This window comes from Ostrea edulis, chromosome 5 (assembly GCF_947568905.1).
Source record: "Ostrea edulis chromosome 5, xbOstEdul1.1, whole genome shotgun sequence".
Classification (NCBI taxonomy): Eukaryota; Metazoa; Mollusca; class Bivalvia; order Ostreida; family Ostreidae; genus Ostrea; species Ostrea edulis.
In genome coordinates, this window is record NC_079168.1 from 23,078,473 (window position 1) to 23,099,266 (window position 20,794).

General features: G+C 34.5%; 1 protein-coding gene across 1 annotated transcript in view; it reads right to left on the reverse strand.

Moving 5' to 3' along the window:
- Nucleotides 1-405: 405 nt before the first annotated feature.
- The window catches only part of LOC125652081 (sushi, von Willebrand factor type A, EGF and pentraxin domain-containing protein 1-like), a 61,304-nt gene continuing 40,915 nt past the window's right edge, over nt 406-20,794 (reverse strand). Inside the window, exons 15-27 of the mRNA XM_048881045.2 lie at nt 19,258-19,450; nt 17,702-17,895; nt 17,025-17,195; nt 16,630-16,860; nt 15,916-16,089; nt 9,925-10,110; nt 9,676-9,840; nt 9,358-9,453; nt 7,135-7,320; nt 5,556-5,711; nt 5,374-5,439; nt 5,091-5,190; nt 406-1,816 (exon numbers count right to left, since the gene is read on the reverse strand). Of these exons, the coding sequence (XP_048737002.2) occupies nt 1,660-1,816; nt 5,091-5,190; nt 5,374-5,439; nt 5,556-5,711; nt 7,135-7,320; nt 9,358-9,453; nt 9,676-9,840; nt 9,925-10,110; nt 15,916-16,089; nt 16,630-16,860; nt 17,025-17,195; nt 17,702-17,895; nt 19,258-19,450 (2,075 nt within the window). The 3' untranslated portion in view covers nt 406-1,659. The remainder of the gene's footprint in view (nt 1,817-5,090; nt 5,191-5,373; nt 5,440-5,555; nt 5,712-7,134; nt 7,321-9,357; nt 9,454-9,675; nt 9,841-9,924; nt 10,111-15,915; nt 16,090-16,629; nt 16,861-17,024; nt 17,196-17,701; nt 17,896-19,257; nt 19,451-20,794) is intronic.

Below are 20,794 nucleotides of genomic sequence, written 5' to 3' on the forward strand. Positions count from 1 at the left end.
ATAACTCCGTTTACCTGATCAGGATATGGGCTCACGGCGGGTGTGACCGGTCAACAGGGGATGCTTACTCCTCCTAGGCACCTGATCCCACCTCTGGTATGTCCAGGGGTCCGTGTTTCCCAACTATCTATTTTTTATTGCTTACAGGAGTTATGAGATTGATCACTGTTCGTTATCGTCACCTTGCATGGTACCAATTTTGATGCACCAAATGCGCATTTCGACAAATAATGTATCGTCATAAGCAATACAAAATTAAGAAGTGGTCAAACATGAACCGCTTGGGAAGCTATTCAGAAGAGAAGTACATTGTGTAATTACAAACCTAATTTTGTGTGTTGTAATTGTTGAGCCAATGATCTAATACAGTATTTGATAATGCCTGATGAAAAAACAAGATTCCCACTATTTATTAAGAATTTATTTTTAATTTCCATCAGACTGCGGGGATGACGATGCCACATTTAAGTATTCACAATACCACCACAATAAACAGTTTACGAATTCAACAACAGTAACGATCAAACAATCTTGTTAAAATGCACAATCACTATGGTTAGTTTTCGAGTATGTAACGTCACATTACGTTGAATAGAAAGTAGGTACAAACTGCATGTCATAAAGCAATGTACAATGCATCGTTCATTATAAAGACTAAATATCGATATAATATGCAATATTTACAGTCAATGGCAAATGAGGTATGTATATGTACCTGACCAGAAAGTCGAAAATTATGCCATATGGTTATCGTGGCGTATGTGTTGGTACAATCTTAACCCGATAAGATCCAGAAAAGTGTATAAACGCAAATCGCAGACACATTCCAAGATCAGTAGGAATATCGCTCAGCCTTTTCCACTGAGTCGAGAGAAAAAGCTCGAATAAAGGTTTCAGAATTCAACTATTTTCAAGGTGAAAATATGAATCCCCTTGGGCGCTTTTCCGACAACAGTGATCTGTTTTACATAAGTACATATATTTTAGTGGATTCCATAAATAGCTGCTTCAATTTTCCCATGGTATCACGTGTAAACAAACGATGGCGACTTTCAAAAAACAGAGGCCAAGTATTTACTTCGATATAAGAGGTAGGCTATCAAAGAGATGAAGAAACGAAAAGTATGCTATGATGTCAATTTTAAAAGAAACATGAATTGAAATCCTTGTTCAGTTAAGAACTTTTCTTTTACTGTGACAGTTTGAAGAGTATGACTCACAATGTGCAAATTGTGGGAGACGTCATTTTTCTTGTCATGTCAATCAAAGTATGTGCAATATGGTGACATATTACATTCAAATTCTTTCTTTCAACTTGACGGAAAAGATTGAGCGATGTTTCGATTGGCCCCATGATAAATGCACATATCTCTGAGTAGTTTCAATATACGATATTGATGTTACAGAACATTCAATCAATTTGATGTATTCTCAACTTGGTCGAATTGCCTCTGTTTACATTGATAATGAAATAATCTTCACAAAGTTCAAGAATTGAAATGTATACTGAACTTGGCAGGATTGTCTCTATCTACAATGATAATGAACTATTCATCCTCTCTCTAACCTTTCAGTTTCGATGAGATTGAAAGGTTTACACTCTACAATGATACCGCTATGCAATCCAATCTCTTACCATGAATTCCTTTCTTTGAATTTTCACTCACATAGATCTTTTACAGATAATATTTGACTTTTTGGTGGCACATTGTTATATTCATTCGCCTTAGATGTATCTAATTCTGGGGAAATCTTTCGAAGACTCAATAAACTTCCGATGCTAATGGATGATTTTCCCCTGGTAAACAATATCTGTCTGTAAACAATCAAAAGTAAATTATAATCAGAAGGTTTTACAACTACTAGTATACAGCTATTATCCATCATACATTATTTGTTTTATAGTGCATATCGTATTACGTATTTGCAGTATTCACAATATACTACATATTCTATTGAAACCACTCTTAATTCATTGTCATTCGCTTTCCTTAAAACCCCGTATTTTCATATTCGTCAACGAGTCTGGCATAAGACCTTAATCTCATCATGACTTTGCATGGGGCATGTATTGTATATTCCTTCTGAAAATGCACTCTCCCGAGTCACCAACGATCAAAAGCCATAATGAAAGGTGAAGATAACAATGAACAGTGATCAATCTCATAACTCCTATAAGCAATACAAAAATACTTGGGTAAACACGGACCCCAGGATATAGTAGAGGTGGGACCAGGTGCCTAGAAGGAGTAAGCATCCCCTGTCGACCGGTCACACCCGCCGTGAGGCCTATATTTTCATCAGGTAAACTGAGTTATTCGTAGTGAAAATCAGTGTGCCAAGAACAGCCTAACAATGAAACACGTCAGACAGCATTTGACCCAATGATATGTTGTACATGTAGTGGCAAACTAGATCGTTATAACAACCATATGATTTGCAAAATGCTGACTTTAAACAATATTGTTGAAACTCCTGTACCATCAACTGTAGCCTGTCTGAGTTTAAAAACTGATCTTACGCAAAATAAGATCTTATTGTTAATAGATAAGACGTTGTTGATATATCTAAATGTCCAGTTGAAGACCACAGCAAGAGATTTGTTCTTCTCACATAGCAGTTTTCGAATAATTCTGCCTCGTAAGAATATAAAAACAGATCACATAACAAAGGAGCACAATTCGTGTCCATGGGAATTCCAACAGACTGTTGGAAGACCTGATCACCAAATACACGAATATATTGTCAATGAAGAATTCCAGCATATCTTTAATGTCAACTTCAGAATACTTGTGCGTGAAATCAGTGGGGGGGGGGGTTATTAAAAAAAAGTTTTGGATGACTGATCACAAAATATGAATATATCCGTTTTCCATTTTTGTTGAAGAAGCAAATGTCTATGATGTCAAAAAGTCTAGTCTTTGATTTATCGTGAGGAATGGTCGTCTAAAGTGTTGAAAAGTCATACATGTCGTTTTGATGTTGTTGATTTGAGAAAATTTTGCGATTTCAAAGTTACTACGTTTTTTAGAATCAACAGTTGATTTACACCATTTATGGCACAGTAGTCGTACAATACGTTTGAAGGTTCTTTCTCACATCTGTTAATATTGTCGTGAGGAGCAAAGATTGGGGCTTGGTGGAACATTTACTGGATCCAGCAATGTATCTTTGTTAGTATGGGTTTTATAAAGTTTAGGAATCTAGAATAGATAACACATATTCATCCGATCTATTGACTGGGATATTAAATGTCGACAGGGGATGTTTACCCATCCTAGTCACCTGATCCCACCTCTGGTGTGTCCAGGCCCTGGGATCATGTAACAAACTCAGACTTAAGTCAAAATTCCAATCACCTGTAAAATGTTCATTATTTTTTATCCGGAACTCTTAATTTGCAGACACTAGAAATTTGATGAAGTAATGTTGAATCACAATTCTATTTTGGAATGATTGACTTCTCTACCATTTCATCACAATATTCAGATTTTGACTTAAGCTTAAGATGTTTCATGATCAGAATATAGGGCTAACGGTGAGTGTGACCGGTCGACAGGGGATGCTTACTCCTTCTAGGCACCTGATCCCACCTCTGGTGTGTCCAGGGGTCCGTGTTTGCCCAACTATCTACGTTGTATTGCTTGTTGGAGTAATGAGATTGATCACTGTTCGTTATCTTCACCTTTCATGTGGCTAAAACTGAAACATGGTTTTGAAGAATTTTCTTTTTGAAAGGACAGTTGGAGTGTAAGTACGAATACCAAATGTGGAATCAATGCTAAGTTCGTTTAAAATACAATTGTATTAATGGGCTTTACAAACAAGGACCATGTTGTTACAAGCGTTGTCAGCTGGAACAAAAATATATTCCTCATGTAACCTATCTAATTCTTAGGTAATAAAGAATCATAATTTACAAACTATTTGTATATAAGATATTCACCTATTCATACAAAGGTATGTTTTTTAATATATATGTATTTTGCAGAAGTGAAGATGATAGGTGGGTAAACTCGTTCACAATTTTTGTGTGCATGAGCCCGTCGTGTCAAGGAAAACATTACAAATCCGCTTTTAATTCAGAGTGTATATATATTTTCAGACTCTTTTTCACTTATAAAATAGAATATATATTTGTATAAGTGACGATTTCATTTTAAACTAGAAAAATGCAATGTCTTTCAATATGAAAGATTAATGTAGAGAAAAATGATGCAACAAACGAAAATGAACTTTTTGCACTTAGAACGACAAAATATCATAGAAGTATATTTGTGCTTATCATAGCTAAATGAATGGATGGAAAATTTATTGCAGATTCAGATATGTTAACTTGCACGTATATGTAAAACTTATACGGTACCAATTTTTGTTTTATATTTTGTTTTATATCTCTTTCAATTTCAACAGTGATCAGTACGTTTATCAAAAGTCACATTTATCAATTTTAATCATATCATATTTATCTCATTCTTCAGGTTCACATAAATACAATTTACCCTTGTACCTGAACACATCACTGTCAATTCCAACGGTTTAAAATTTTACTTTTGATTAAAATGATAATTTTCAATTTAAAATCCTGAAATAGTTCAGTGTCACCAAGATATAGTCCTCAACAAAATATTTCCCAGAAATCTGTCGATAGAAAAGTAATTGCAATAATCATTCAGCTTTTATGTCCGAATGACGTTTGCTTCTGTATGAAATTAGCTCAAACAAGTAGGTAGTCTTTGCATCACTTATAAAAATGAAGTACTACCGTAAATCTGGATATTTTTGCGTCGATTTATTTTTGCGAATTTGAATAAACAGCCGATATATTTATTTTTGTGTATGTTATTTTTGCGAATTTATGTAAAAACATGAAAAAACGTGTGAAACAATATTTTTGAGAAAAATATTTTTGCGAATTCAACTGACTCGCAAAAACACTAAAGATTAATCAGCAGCAAAAATAACTAGATTTACGGTACTTTGCACTACTTTAAATTCAGCTGGTTAATACGTATATATACAAACATTAGTTATACACACAAACTTGGGAGTATCAATTCAGCTATTTAGAAATAATATGTGATACAGACCCTTTGACGCATTTAGCCTTGTAAAACAACACGCTGATCACTCCAATGAAGATTACAACAGTCACTACTACAACAGTCGCCGCGACTACCACGATTAAATCTAAAAAGAAAACAAAGTATGTAAAAACTACTGAAACTTAGTCAGTTGAAATCTAGTGAAAACTGTACATTTGGATGGGAACTTCAAAATTATCTCGTCATATGTAATGTTCATATTAAATTGAATAATCATATAATCCGCTTCAAAATATGTGGTTTGAAAATTGTGTTAAAAGAGAATTACCCGACTTTCCTGATTCTGTGATTTGTTTCGAAACATTGTGTGTACTGCTGGTAACATCTGAAGATACTGATAAAAATGGTCGTATTCAGAACAAAGAAAAATACTAATTTGTTTTGGTATCAAAGTTTCCATTCCTCAGTAAATTTACGAAACTTTGCACATGAAAATATTCTTATTTTCACCTGAACAACTGGATGCATCTTGAGATCCAAGGAATTTCGATGTTAGACCAGTTGGACAAGGTTTGCACGTAATTTGTCCTATTTCATCTTGGTAAGTTCCCTTTTCGCAAAGTTTACATTTCCCTGATGTTGAGTAGGTCCCCATAGGACAGTCAACTGCAATATCGTGATTAGTTTTAAATGAGCATATGTATTGTCAAAACTCTGATCTAAAAAAAGATAATGACGTTTTGGCAAAGGTACGTCTGTACATTTACAATATATATTTGTAAGACTCCAAAGTGCGATGGGACTCCAAAGTGCGATGGTCACGCCAAACCCCGATGATCTGCGCAATACTCCGATGATGTGACACGCCAAAGTGCGATGGTGCACATACATGCGCCAAAGTGCGATGGTCTGACACGGCAAAGTGCGATGGTGTGACACGCCGAAATTCATTGGTTTGTAAACGAAACAGTGTTTTGGTACAGACTGTACCAACCGTGTGTTGTTTCACTAAAATATCAGTGCAAAATTAATGCATAAAAATAAGAAGTTCGACTTATTTTGTTACCATCTAGGTGTCGTGTTAATAAACACAAAATTTTCCAACGCGAAATCGTGAAGAATGTTTTGCATTATCACATATCCCCAGGATTTTATTACGTGTACGTCACAAGTAATAAATGCTCATGAATTAAAGAATGTTTGGAAGAAGTAGATAGTTCGACAACAAATGTATTTTGTCATTTTCACTATCCTCAACAGTGTAAACCTTGCCGTTACTGTCGTCCGTGTTGTATTTATTCGATGTCAATTTGAAAGACGCTAAGAAGGACGTCACAATGACGTGACGTCACAAACGTTACTGAACCCCGCATCATCGGACTTTGGCGTGACCATCGTACTTTGGTGTTCGTAACGTTAACAAACCATCGCACTTTGGGACAGACCATCGCATTTTGGCGTGACCATCACACTTTGGAACGGTCATCGCACTTTAGAGTCTTACATGCAAGGTAATATTTATTTACATATTTATTTATTTACATATTTATTTATTCCAGATAACAATTGCAACCTTTTGTTCTTGAGAAAAATATTTTGTTAGGTTTTTGTATTCTTAAATGTATGAAACTCCCATATTTATCGTATTTATCAACTTCTATGGGAGAAATATAGTGACAGACATAAAACGAATTGAAAGTATAGCTTAATGTAAATGTACAACTGCATCATCATGTTCAGTCATGTTGTCACTGCATTGAAATATGGACCCCAGTTTTGTTATTTCATCCGGCATCTTAAGTTTGGTTTTGAAGATCATAATAATTATCAGTTTATCGTACTTTAAGAACGAATGGATATATTTTTGTTAGATATTCTAAAGTCATCTACCTTAAAGCTGGTACAAAACTGCAGTTCTTTATTTCAGACATCAAAAATCGACAAGACGTGTTTGAATCACTTATGTCATTGCCTGCAGACATTAACCACTACAAATCTATAGCAATTTACATAGTTAAAATACTGGTCTCTCTCTCTCTCTCTCTCTCTCTCTCTCTCTCTCATATTTAAAACAAGAAAATTTTCTCACGACATATGAATACATCACTGCCTTGTCCTTCATCACAGTCCACGATTCCAGTTACCCGTGTCTCGGTAGGTGAAAATGTATCGACATCTATGTCAAATTCAAGTATGTGAGCAGTGCCATTAAGTTTCAATGTAGAATTTTCCAATTCCTCCACTGTGGTTACCAGTGTCTGAAGGGATTCACTCACTGAAAAGAGATTGAGACTGATCTCTATCCACACGTACATGTACATTAAATGTGAAGATAACGAACAGTGATCAATCTTATAACTCCTATAAGGAATACAAAATAGATAGTTGGGCAAACATGGACCCTTGGATACACCAGAGGTGGGATACAAGCTCTGAATTGATAAATATGATTTTTGTGATTTATCCCGCAATGATAAAAAAGGTGTTTTGTTTGCAAATAAGATACTCTAGAGTCCAAATATTGCTGTGATTTGATGCCTGATAATGAATATCTAAGAAAACATGCCTAAACGACTCAGATAGACATTCTACTTTTTTAAAGAAGAAAATATTTATGAAACTTAAAAACGTTACTTGCTAATATTATTTAAATCTACGGACAAAATCTTCAAAAGATATATCAGAGAAATATATTTTGAAAAAAGAAATTGAGATGAAATAGTCAAAATTCAGAAATAATGCGATTTTTCAAATCTGAACTTAGCCCGATCGGACTTTTTAAAAGTAGTCATAGAGAACACTGTAGAAGACTACATTTCCTTGATGTAAAATGGTTTACAAATAAAATGAATGTATAAATAAAACTAATTTCTTGATGAAAAGTGCATACACTTAGCAACATTATGAATTTTTTTTTAGTAATTTCCATTAATTTTGATCGCGATCGGTACTTTATTTTTTTATCGTTTGAATATAGCGGTATATCTGAAATTTGGTAATTTTGTTTCAATTTCCTTAAAGATATATTACTTTGATATATCTCTATTCTAACTGACATGCTTTTTGAAGATTTTATCCGTAGATTTCAAAAAAAAAATACCAAGTAACGATTTCAATTTTCATCAATATTTTTCTATCTGAGTCCTGTAGGCATGTCTAATTAGATATTCCTATCATGCACCAAAATCACAAAATTTACAATCTAGAATATTTTATTTGCAAACAATATACTTTTTATCATTCCGGGGAAAATCACAAAAAATTTCATATGAAATAATTGAGAAATTGTATCACTCTTTCGATTGTGAAATCATACTTTATAAGAGGTGTTTTAACTATTTAGCATCACTGAAGAAACATTATTTGTCGAAATGCGCATCTGGTGCATCAAAATTGGTACCGTATAAGTTTTACATTAACTAGCCATTAAATATTTCGGTGTAATGAACTACCTTAAAGACCACTAATACTAATGTTAATTCACATATGTATGCTATTACGCCTCCACTTAAAAAAACCTCTCGTAGTTGTTTGGTATTTTTTTAAAACTCTAAATTGGAAAACTTAATTATTTACATGCTTATCCATATTCGGATGCAAAAAGTTGAATCATTTGAACAATCTTGTATCAGGACTCTCTTCTATCAACATGGTGAAGATGACGTTATAGTGTGGCATGATCAGAACATAGATTACAGGATGCAATATTATTTTGTGAATATTTCTTTATGTCAATGCAAGGTGAAGATAACGAACAGTGATCAATCTCATAACTCCTATAAGCAATACAAAGTAGATAGTTGGGCAAACACGGACCCCTGGACACACCAGAGGTGGGATCAGGTGCCTAGGAGGAGTAAGCATCCCCTGTTGCCCGGTCACACCCGCCGTGAGCCCCATATCCTGATCAGGTAAACGGAGTTATCCGCAGACAAAATCAGTGCGCCAAGAACGGCTTAACAATCGGTATGAAACACGTCAAACAGCATTTGACCCAATGCGAGGTTGTATGTAAAGAAGTGGGGCAGGCACTTGTTTTTACAGTCATATAATCCTGAAAATTGATAATTTCAGTAGTAGCCTCAAAATCTTTCATTCAAAGGAGGAATCTATAAGCAAACCCAAACTACGATCAATTTGTTCTTAAAATGTTTCGTATTACACGACAAGAGCACAAACTTGGCACTAATTTGAGAAACTGCTAAAATCAATGAAAATATTTATCAATTAAAATGGTTTCCTTTTTTAAAAAAGACACACAGACCGTGTGCAAAATGCAATAACATATTCAGCATCAGTTTCGTTTACTAACATTTTCCGCTTGTATAGTATGTCTCCAGATCCAGATCTTTTTCCGGAAGTGTTGCAGTCAATGTTACCTTGATAGAGGATACAGAACTTTGACAATCTGTAGAAATGTAATTAAGCACACATAGATTAAATGAATTAAAACAAATGGCACAGTATCTTTCTAGATTATATTACAAAACTGCAGTAATCCAAATACACGTCTTTATATTTCAAGCCAGCCTATCTGCTTGATTGTTACAAGAGAAACAATTGGAGACGAATTATAGAGAGCTGTTGAAAAATAACTTTTATTATCTTAGTGTAGCAAATTGAAACATACCGCCCATCTTTGTTGTTACTGTACAAATCGCAAGTTGATAACAGGACAGGTTAGCCTCCAATTTACCCTGAACAATACTTAAGGCAGTCGACGTCTTATCACACTGAATAGGCTGGTTGTACTGTATAAATGACACTGTTGATAAACTACTCGGCATTTTGGCTCCTGTTGAACAACGAGTCATGCATGATTCGAACGTCAACTGTCAAATTTATTTCCATAATTCTGAGATATATCTACATAGCTTACTTCCACAGGCAGGTGTCTGACCGTTCCACGTGTAACCTGTACTCTGTCCACATCTGTACTCCATCAGAGGCAAGTTGTCTGGTGCGAATGTATAACCTGGTTGGCAGAAGACTTCACACACTGTGTCTCCACTCACGTCAGAACAGTTCTTCACATTACCAAAAGAAAGTTCGAGTTCTGGACATGCTGGTACAAAGAAGACAAAATATTAGTGCAGCAGTTTATATCTAAAATAGTTATGGCGACTGGGAAAATTAATATAAGATAAGATAAGATAAGATAAGTTTATTCCAATTTTGGGCCCAGAGGGCATAACAGTAAGACAGTTTATAAAGAAGGAAATTCAAAAAAGAAAGAAAGTTTACAACATTAACTACAGGTTACATAGACTGCAAACTGCATGTGGATGCAGCATGTTGGGGAAACAAGTACATACATATATGAATTGCTAATCATGTATGCATACAAGTAGATGGACAGTATCAGTATTATACCAATATATGAATAATAAACTATAATGATTTTTGCAGTTTTAAAGCATCACTTCTTTTTCTGAAAGTTTGCACTAAATATTCACTCAATTTGACAATTACTGGTTTGTCTTCATTAATCATCAACCAAGTAAATTTGTCCTTATTTGTTAGATAGATAAAATTTTTGTTGACCTTGTATATACCATTAAAATCATATTTCTCTCTTCAACAGAGAATGGACAATCAGTAAGGAAATAAAATTCATCTTCAACACAATTAAGGTTACATAATTCACATATTCTTTTGTTTCTTTCTAAAGAAATCTTCTGGCCAGAATTGGTTTTTGTAAATTCATATCTTCCTCTTTCAATTCGAAGGTCATGTGCACTAATTCGAAATCTACATAGAGTTTTTCTTAATTTTAGGGATTCTAAAAATATATATACGTCACAAAATATCCATGACAATTGGAGACTCAGATACAATCAGTTCATTTGCAAATACATATACATCTATATGCAGAATAAAACATATTTCACACGGTGGATGGATGGTAGACAGACTGGGACTAAAGACATCATTTGAATTTCTTCTGTGGATGTTAAATCCTTTTAACCAGTATCGAAATAAATCAATGTGTTCCGTAGAAGTCAAAACTACGAAAAGATTGGTGACGAAGAATAGTTCACAAACGTTAGCTAGCGTAAGTTAAAATAAGCCTGAAAGGTTGGAGAGGCATGCACACACATCCGACATTTTATCTATAAACCAGTAATATTCACAAAAGAAGGTCATTAAAATGTAACGCAATATAGTATTTTATACATCATTTACTTCTATGATATGATAAACAAGAGTACCGCAAACGGTACAATATACGCCCGTCGGACAGAGAGCCTTTGACTAAATATCAGGGCAATATCTGTATCTGTAACGAAAATAAGTCTGGAAAACTATTTGACCTACTATTGAGCCCTAAATAAGTCAACGAATCCAGCTGAAATGCAAACTCATTCTTACAAAATTTTAGGGAGATATTGTAACCAAATTTCAAAGTTGTGCATGCATCCGTTACGAAAAAAAGTCCGGAAAACATGACCCGGGACGAACGGACGGACAGCCAGCCAGCCGGACAGACGCACGGACAGCACATAACTAAATACTTCCCGTCTAATGACGGGGGTATAAAAGTCAATAATTAGTACAAATGTTTGACTATTTCAGTTTGGGATGCACACAGGGCTTGAAAAGTCCATGTCTAAAACATTCGATCCGAGGAGATTTTCATTTACCATGGGAAATTAGCTCCTCCCATGTTCGAAAGCCTAAAGAGATTTGCCTATCTCATATAGCTAAATGGCACCATCTACTATGACATCATAAGTTTCGATATCAAATATCAGGTTTGCTATGTTTATGTATTTCTATTATCTTTCTTAGTTCACTATTATCGAAATCAGAGGTGATTATAGGTATTTTCTATGCATGTTCGTAAATCAGCAGATCCCAGTTCTTTTTCGCATTTTCACTATGTTATCAGTTATTGATATGAAACTTAAATCGATTTCTACTTTCATCATAATTGACCCACGTCTACAAGACATAGTCATGAAGACTATACATAAAATCCATTTTTCGCGCTTTTATCGATAAACTTTGAGATATCAATATATAATTCGCTGTATGTCTTCCTAATGTAAAACTACAGATTGAATTTGATGTCCATCATGGTTGACCAAATTACAGAGAGTCTTGGCTTCATATTTGGATATTTCATTGAATACAGATATTAACTATAACCTAATAACTCTTTATAACAAACGAGATTCGGGTTTTCCATCGTTAACTTCCCATATTTGTGTAGCACTATTCCATTATCACCTGCATATATATAAGTTATAGCATGTTCTGTATATCATTTTTTTTTAAAACAAGGCAGGCTACCGACAAGTAAGTTGATATTACAGGAAAGTCAGTATTTTGCAGATTAAATGGTCGTTAAAATGATCAAACTTGCACATACAAGCTTTCATTGGGTCGAAAGTGTTTCATACCAATTGTTAGGCAGTTGTTTACATACAAATTTTCACTGTGTATGACTGTTTGCCAGGAGCAGGATGATATAGGGTTCACGACTGGTGTTACTGGTAATCAGGGGATTCTAACTCCTGTTATGCACCTGATCCCACCCCTGGTATGGCAAGGTGCCCATACATATCCTCCTCTTAATTTTGTATTTTTATAGGATTTTTTTTTAGATTATCGTAACATATTTTATATACTTTTTCATTTTGATATTAATGAAAATTTTACGTAGCCATACAAACGTTTTTCTCCATCATGAAGATATTGATTTGAAAGCAAATTAGCCTACAGCATTTCCCATTACATACTATACAATTTATAATTAGTATTTCTCTACATTTTTAGATGTAAATTTTTATCACCATTATTTCCTGCATAGCTTAATTAAGTACCCGTATCTGCCTAGCAATAATATACTACTACATATTACCGGGACACATCTCAATATGCTACATCCTACTGGGACTCGTCTCAATATATTATTACATTTTCCTGGGACACGTCTCAATATACTACATCTTACTGGGACACGTCTCAAAATACTACCTCTTATTGGGACACATCTCAATATACTACATCTTACTGGAACACATCTCAATATACTGCATTTTACTGGGATACATCTCAATATACTACATCTTACTGGGACACGTCTCAATATACTACATCTTACTGGAACACATCTCAATATACTACTACATCTTACTGGGACACATCTCAATATACTATATCTTACTGAGACACATCTCAATATACTACATCTTACTGGAACACATCTCAATATACTACATTTTACTGGGACACATCTCAATCTACTACATCTTACTGGAACACATCTCAATATACTACATCTTACTGGGACACTTCTCAATATACTACTACATCTTACTGGGACACATCTCATTATACTACATCTTACTGGGACACGTCTCAATATACTACTACATCTTACTGGCACACGTCTCAATATACTACTACATCTTACTGGGACACATCTCAATATACTACATCTTACTGCGACACATCTCAATATACTACATCTTACTGGCACACGTCTCAATATACTACTACATCTTACTGGGACACATCTCAATATACTACATCTTACTGGGACACGTCTCAATATACTACTACATCTTACTGGGACACATCTCAATATACTACATCTTACTGGCACACGTCTCAATATACTACATCTTACTGGGACACATCTCAATATACTACATCTTACTGGGACACATCTCAATATACTACTACATCTTACTGGGAAACATCTCAATATACTACTACATCTTACTGGGACACATCTCAATATACTACATCTTACTGGGAAACATCTCAATATACTACTACATCTTACTGGGACACATCTCAATATATTACATCTTACTGGAACACATCTCAATATATTACATCTTACTGGAACACATCTCAATATATTACATCTTACTGGCACACGTCTCAATATACTACATCTTACTGGAACACATCTCAATATACTACTACATCTTAATGGAACACATCTCAATATATTACATCTTACTGGAACACATCTCAATATACTACATCTTACTGGGACACATCTCAATATATTACATCTTACTGGAACACATCTCAATATATTACATCTTACTGGAACACATCTCAATATATTACATCTTACAGGCACACGTCTCAATATACTACATCTTACTGGGACACATCTCAATATACTACATCTTACTGGAACACATCTCAATATACTACATCTTACTGGAACACATCTCAATATACTACATCTTACTGGAACACATCTCAATATACTACTACATCTTACTGGGACACATCTCAATATACTACATCTTACTGGAACACATCTCAATATACTACATCTTACTGGGAAACATCTCAATATACTACATCTTACTGGAACACATCTCAATATACTACATCTTACTGGGAAACATCTCAATATACTACATCCTACTGGAACACATCTCAATATACTACTACATCTTACTGGGACACATCTCAATATACTACATCTTACTGGAACACATCTCAATATTCTACATCTTCCTGGAACACATCTCAATATACTACATCTTACTGGGACACGTCTCAATATACTACATCTTACTGGCACACGTCTCAATATACTACATCTTACTGGCACACATCTCAATATACTACATCTTACTGGAACACATCTCAATATACTACATCTTACTGGAACACATCTCAATATACTACATCTTACTGGAACACATCTCAATATACTACTACATCTTACTGGCACACGTCTCAATATACTACATCTTACTGGCACACGTCTCAATATACTACTACATCTTACTGGGACACGTCTCAATATACTACATCTTACTGGCACACGTCTCAATATACTACTACATCTTACTGGGACACATCTCAATATACTACATCTTACTGGGACACATCTCAATATACTACATCTTACTGGGACACATCTCAATATACTACTACATCTTACTGGGACACATCTCAATATACTACATCTTACTGGGACACATCTCAATATATTACATCTTACTGGAACACATCTCAATATATTACATCTTACTGGAACACATCTCAATATATTACATCTTACTGGCACACGTCTCAATATACTACATCTTACTGGAACACATCTCAATATACTACTACATCTTACTGGAACACATCTCAATATATTACATCTTACTGGAACACATCTCAATATACTACATCTTACTGGGACACATCTCAATATATTACATCTTACTGGAACACATCTCAATATATTACATCTTACTGGAACACATCTCAATATATTACATCTTACTGGCACACGTCTCAATATACTACATCTTACTGGGACACATCTCAATATACTACATCTTACTGGAACACATCTCAATATACTACATCTTACTGGAACACATCTCAATATACTACATCTTACTGGAACACGTCTCAATATACTACTACATCTTACTGGAACACATCTCAATATACTACATCTTACTGGAACACATCTCAATATACTACATCTTACTGGGAAACATCTCAATATACTACATTTTACTGGAACACATCTCAATATACTACATCTTACTGGGAAACATCTCAATATACTACATCCTACTGGAACACATCTCAATATACTACTACATCTTACTGGGACACATCTCAATATACTACATCTTACTGGAACACATCTCAATATTCTACATCTTCCTGGAACACATCTCAATATACTACATCTTACTGGGACACGTCTCAATATACTACATCTTACTGGCACACGTCTCAATATACTACATCTTACTGGAACACATCTCAATATACTACATCTTACTGGAACACATCTCAATATACTACATCTTACTGGAACACATCTCAATATACTACTACATCTTACTGGCACATGTCTCAATATACTACATCTTACTGGGACACGTCTCCGTGTTGCATGGTATACTTTGTGTTGACTGTGAAGAATCACACGGCAGACCGTCAGGATCTGGGGACGGGTTGTTACAAACACGTGATCGTGTTCGCAGACCTCCATTGCAGGACATAGAACAGTCGGAAAACTCGGTCCACACACTCCAGCCTCCATTCACTAAAATAGTTTACCCATTCGTATCATTTATCAATATCAACACCCTACCTAGATCTACACTGTATAAGAAAACATAAAATTCAAAACATATGGAAACAATCATCAATAAATCAAGTATATTTCAATTATAATCTTTAAAACACTACTGCATCCTGGTAAAGGGGGTTCAACTCGAATACATTAGATTCACACATTTCGCTTATCAAGCGCAGTGGTGCTTGAAACGATTTAAAGAGAAACATTCTTAAACATAATTATACCCTATATTTGATGTTTCTTAATAATTTCTGCATGCAAAAGGGATGTGGTTCTTTGTTCACATAAAATCCGACCGTCTATACATGAAGCTGTTTATATGCATCCAGTGGTTCTTGATGAGAATAAATCAAAAAGGTCAAAATATTAATATTGCAGAATGTAGCCGTCTGAAATAAACCGATTTTCGGGCAGGCGGACGATCAGACAACGGACAAATTTCCATCAGAAAGAGTCAGCTTTCGCAAGCTAATATTTTTACTGAATCGTAAAATGAAAATTTACCAATAGGAATTTCGCAGTTCTTTCCTTTATACATTTGTGAACACAAACAAGTGTAGGTATTATTTCTATTCTGACACGATCCTCCATTTTTGCACAGCGTATCCCTGCAGTAGTCAGTTGAAATCTCGCAATGTTCACCAGAATAGCCTTTAGTACAATGACATGTGTAGCGTCGTACTCTGTCAGTGCATTCATGACCATTGCATGGGTTTGGACTGCAATGATCTATATCTAAAACATAAGCATTTTCTTTGCATTTGAAATACGTTTATGGAGAGAATTACAACTAGGGGATCTGATACACTAGTCTTTCTTTGAAAACGCTCTATGAAACGTGAAACAAAATGCATCGTTTAAACAGTATTCTCGAAGAGCAAAATCAGCAGACAACTTACTGTCACACTGGCTGGGCACAATAGTCCTGGGGGTATGTGAATTGGTCCATTTTATGTTTCCCATTGAAAGGACTGTGTCATTCCTGGTATAATGGCATGATGATGATTGCCTTACAATTTCGTCCTCAGAAGGAATATTTTGATATACCTGATATCCAGTGATGAAGATATCTGACAAAATATATTAATCCTAACTAAGTGAGATATTTAAGAAATGTTTCATTTTTCATCATACACGAGGGTATGGGACGGTAACGCTTCTTGCTGGCATATTTCATGAAGCGAGTTAGTGTAGCATTCTACTTTCATTTCTGTCGAAATTCTCAGCTGTTCAGATAGATGTGCCATAGTTATCCAAGATTCATACGCGCATTGTTCATAATTGCAGCGCATTCATTCGGCTATTATTACAATTTGTAAAGACACCGAATACAAAAACATTACAAATTTAACTAAAAGTAATGATATCAAATGCATTTGTTGACACATTTAATCATGATAGTTATGATGTATTTGTTAATAATAGAAACTATTTATCTGTTTCAATTATAGCGTGTCTATTTAGATGTCTGGAAATATTTTGAGATAACTATAGAATTGTATTTGTTTTTCTTTTGAAATGATTTAGTTAAAGACTTCTAAACATTTTTCCCTGTAAAGAAAAGTACATAGCCGACCTGTTGGCGAGTCTTCATTCAAGGTAACAGCAAACGTTCCGGCAAGACTAACATTTGCTAGAGTAGGAACACTTTGCCAGACATCCAGTTTGCCGTTGATGTAGACACTTATCGTTGTTGAGTCTCCATTCACGACGATTGCTACATGGTGCCAGTCATGAATTTCGGAAGTAATGTTCAATGTTGTTTTGTATCTGAAAGAAACGCTTGATAAGGTATCAGTAATACATTATATCATGAAAACATATGATTGATGACTGTTTGTTATCATCACCGTTTTCATAAACTGCTTTTTTATAAATTTTAACACCCCAAAGCATATTAAAACATTTCAAAGCAACACGATAAAGACTGCAAGCATTTATTCTTAAACAAGTTATAGAAAAATATAGCGATATAAGAAAGTAATTATGAAAAACGAGATAATGGTGAGTAAATGGGGCAAGCATTGAAAAAATGTGTAACTTTATATTGTGCAGTTGTACCCAACTATTGTGTGGTTTGAATGAGGAATAGTTGAAATGATTAACCGTGTACAGATAGTGGAGCAACTCCATCGAGGTATACCCTATACTATTTTTTTTTATATATACTTTTCCATTATATTTTGCTAACTTAAAACTAGTTAATGCAATTTTTTAGCTACATTTACTTACAATATTCACCTTGTCCTCCTGTCTTAATGAATACTGTACTGTTCAGGTAGCTAAATCACCACATTCACCGAGAAAACGTCAATAGGTGTACAATATTAATTTTTATCCTTCAGAATAATGCAGTCATTTTCATTGGCCGAGGGCTGGTCACGTGGAGGGAGACAATTCGTGATGTCTCCCTCGCGCACAGGGTGATAACTCTGTTGTCTCCCTTTAGAAGATAACTTCTAATGGCACAAGCGAGAGAGCTCTTAAAAGATAATTGAAAATATGAGGGATTGTTAATAATAAACTTCAGCATCAAAATTAACGGTCACAAATAACAATCGAGAAGAAAAATATTCCCATTCTAATGCAATTTTGGATTTCACTTGATGTTTACGTTTTTGTCTTGAAATACCTTACGAAATGTTTACGTTTGACGTTATGTTTTTGCGTCATTCTACTGTGACGTCACAATTGAAAGCTTTCTCTCGTTTAACTTTCTCAAACCTCAATGTTTTGCTTTCGTTAACATATATATCTAATAAATGTATGACATTAAGTGTAAAACAAAATAATGTATGTAGTTGAGGGTAACATTGATTTCACCCTTCGAAAGCTAATGAAAAGTTATCAGAATTTTCTGCAGAGAAAGTTATTACAAATTTGTTGACGTTTTTAATGAAAAAAGATACATGGTACAAGTCAATAAAAGTGTGATAATTTTTTTAACGTTCAGATTCTTCAGGATTAAAAAACTATTATGGAGTTTTTAGCAGGGAGACATCACAAATTATCAGGTCTTAATAGGTTTATCACCCTCGGGCGCATAGGCGCCTTCAGGTGATAACCCTACTAAGACTTGATAAGTCGTGATGCCTCCCTGCTAAACAGTCCATAATTGTATAATGTATGTACCCAGATAACTCCACACAGACAGTTTTTCCGTAGGTAATATTCAGCGGCCAAGAACTCAATTTTCCGTCAATTATTGTAAGACTGCAATTAGCATGATTAATCCAAGCAAAGACTGCGAATTTGTTTGTCTCGTTGATGTGATTGTTGTCAAACAAGATGGTGTCCCCATGTTTCGAGAAAATGATATCAAATTCTGAAATGAAACGTATTGTCTATCAATGCATTTATCATAATATGCAATATAACACGAAATTTGAATCGTCTTTAACTACAGAAAAGTCGAGATAGAGTACATCTAATAAAAGTGATTAAAGGAAGACATATAAAATCTGCAGGTGCTTATTAGTATTGGGAACACATTCTGGTTTGCTCTTGATTTCAAAAACATAGATCTTACGAATTCACGAAATTGTTTGTTGTCTTTTGTTTGCATAAGTTCTACAAGAAAGGAAGTCACAATAGCCATATATTGTCTCACAATTCACTGTTCCTAAATCAACATAATTCAATGAATTCAAATAATTTTGATAAAGGAGCGTAACCACTGTCGATTGACGCGGATAACCCCATCCATTAGCTGTTTTCTCATAATGGCAGTATGTCTTCAAAGAATTCGAGTAGCATGATAGCGTCAGTGTACTGCAGACCTTGGGAAATATTTGTAGATCCGATCACATTTTAAAATCGATCACTGAGAAAAATTCTCTCATGTCAGAAATAAATTGCCTTCTATATTTAACAGCATATTTATAAAATAAATCATTTCAAACGATTTTTTATTTAGAGTACAGGTTTACCTACAGATTGATGACATGGCCATTATCGATGTCAATGGATTTGACACCGGTGCCTTTTTTATTTACTTCAGAGTTTCCAAAATTTATCCGTCCTGCTGGTAAAAAAGATTCGCAATGACATCGATGCACGTAACCGGTTTTATTCTGCACAAGAGTGCGCGTTTTGCAAACTTCACATATATCTCTGTCACGTTTGGAATCACGGGACGATTTAATCGAATGGTATAACAGTTATTCTCGTTTTCTTTCCCTTTAAAAGTTCTGACAACAGGTGATATAGTAGGCTCTTTCCATAGCCCACCGGCACTTCGATAAGTATGTCTTCAACATTTATTTTCCAAGTTCTATCGTACTTCCGATTCCATGTTTATATCAGATCTCCATCATGTGAATATCCTATATTCATACACGTAATACGAAGTAGTTCCCAATTCAGTATCATAAAATAACGATTTTGAAAATTTACAGTAAAAATCAATTCAATTACACCGAAAACATTTCATAAAATGACTAAATAGTCCAAAACATAAATGATGCATATTAGTAGAAAATTATCCGTAAAGGTGTTTTTCACGAAAAGCATTTTAATTTACCACATCTTACAACCACTATATATGACTGCGATTCTTTAAAAGTGTGAATATTAAAGAAACGTGTGTTCCTAATGTGTCCGTCATTCACCGCAAGCAACGAAAAGAAAATTAAAACAACAAATGTAGCGAGTTTTAATGAATTCTTTC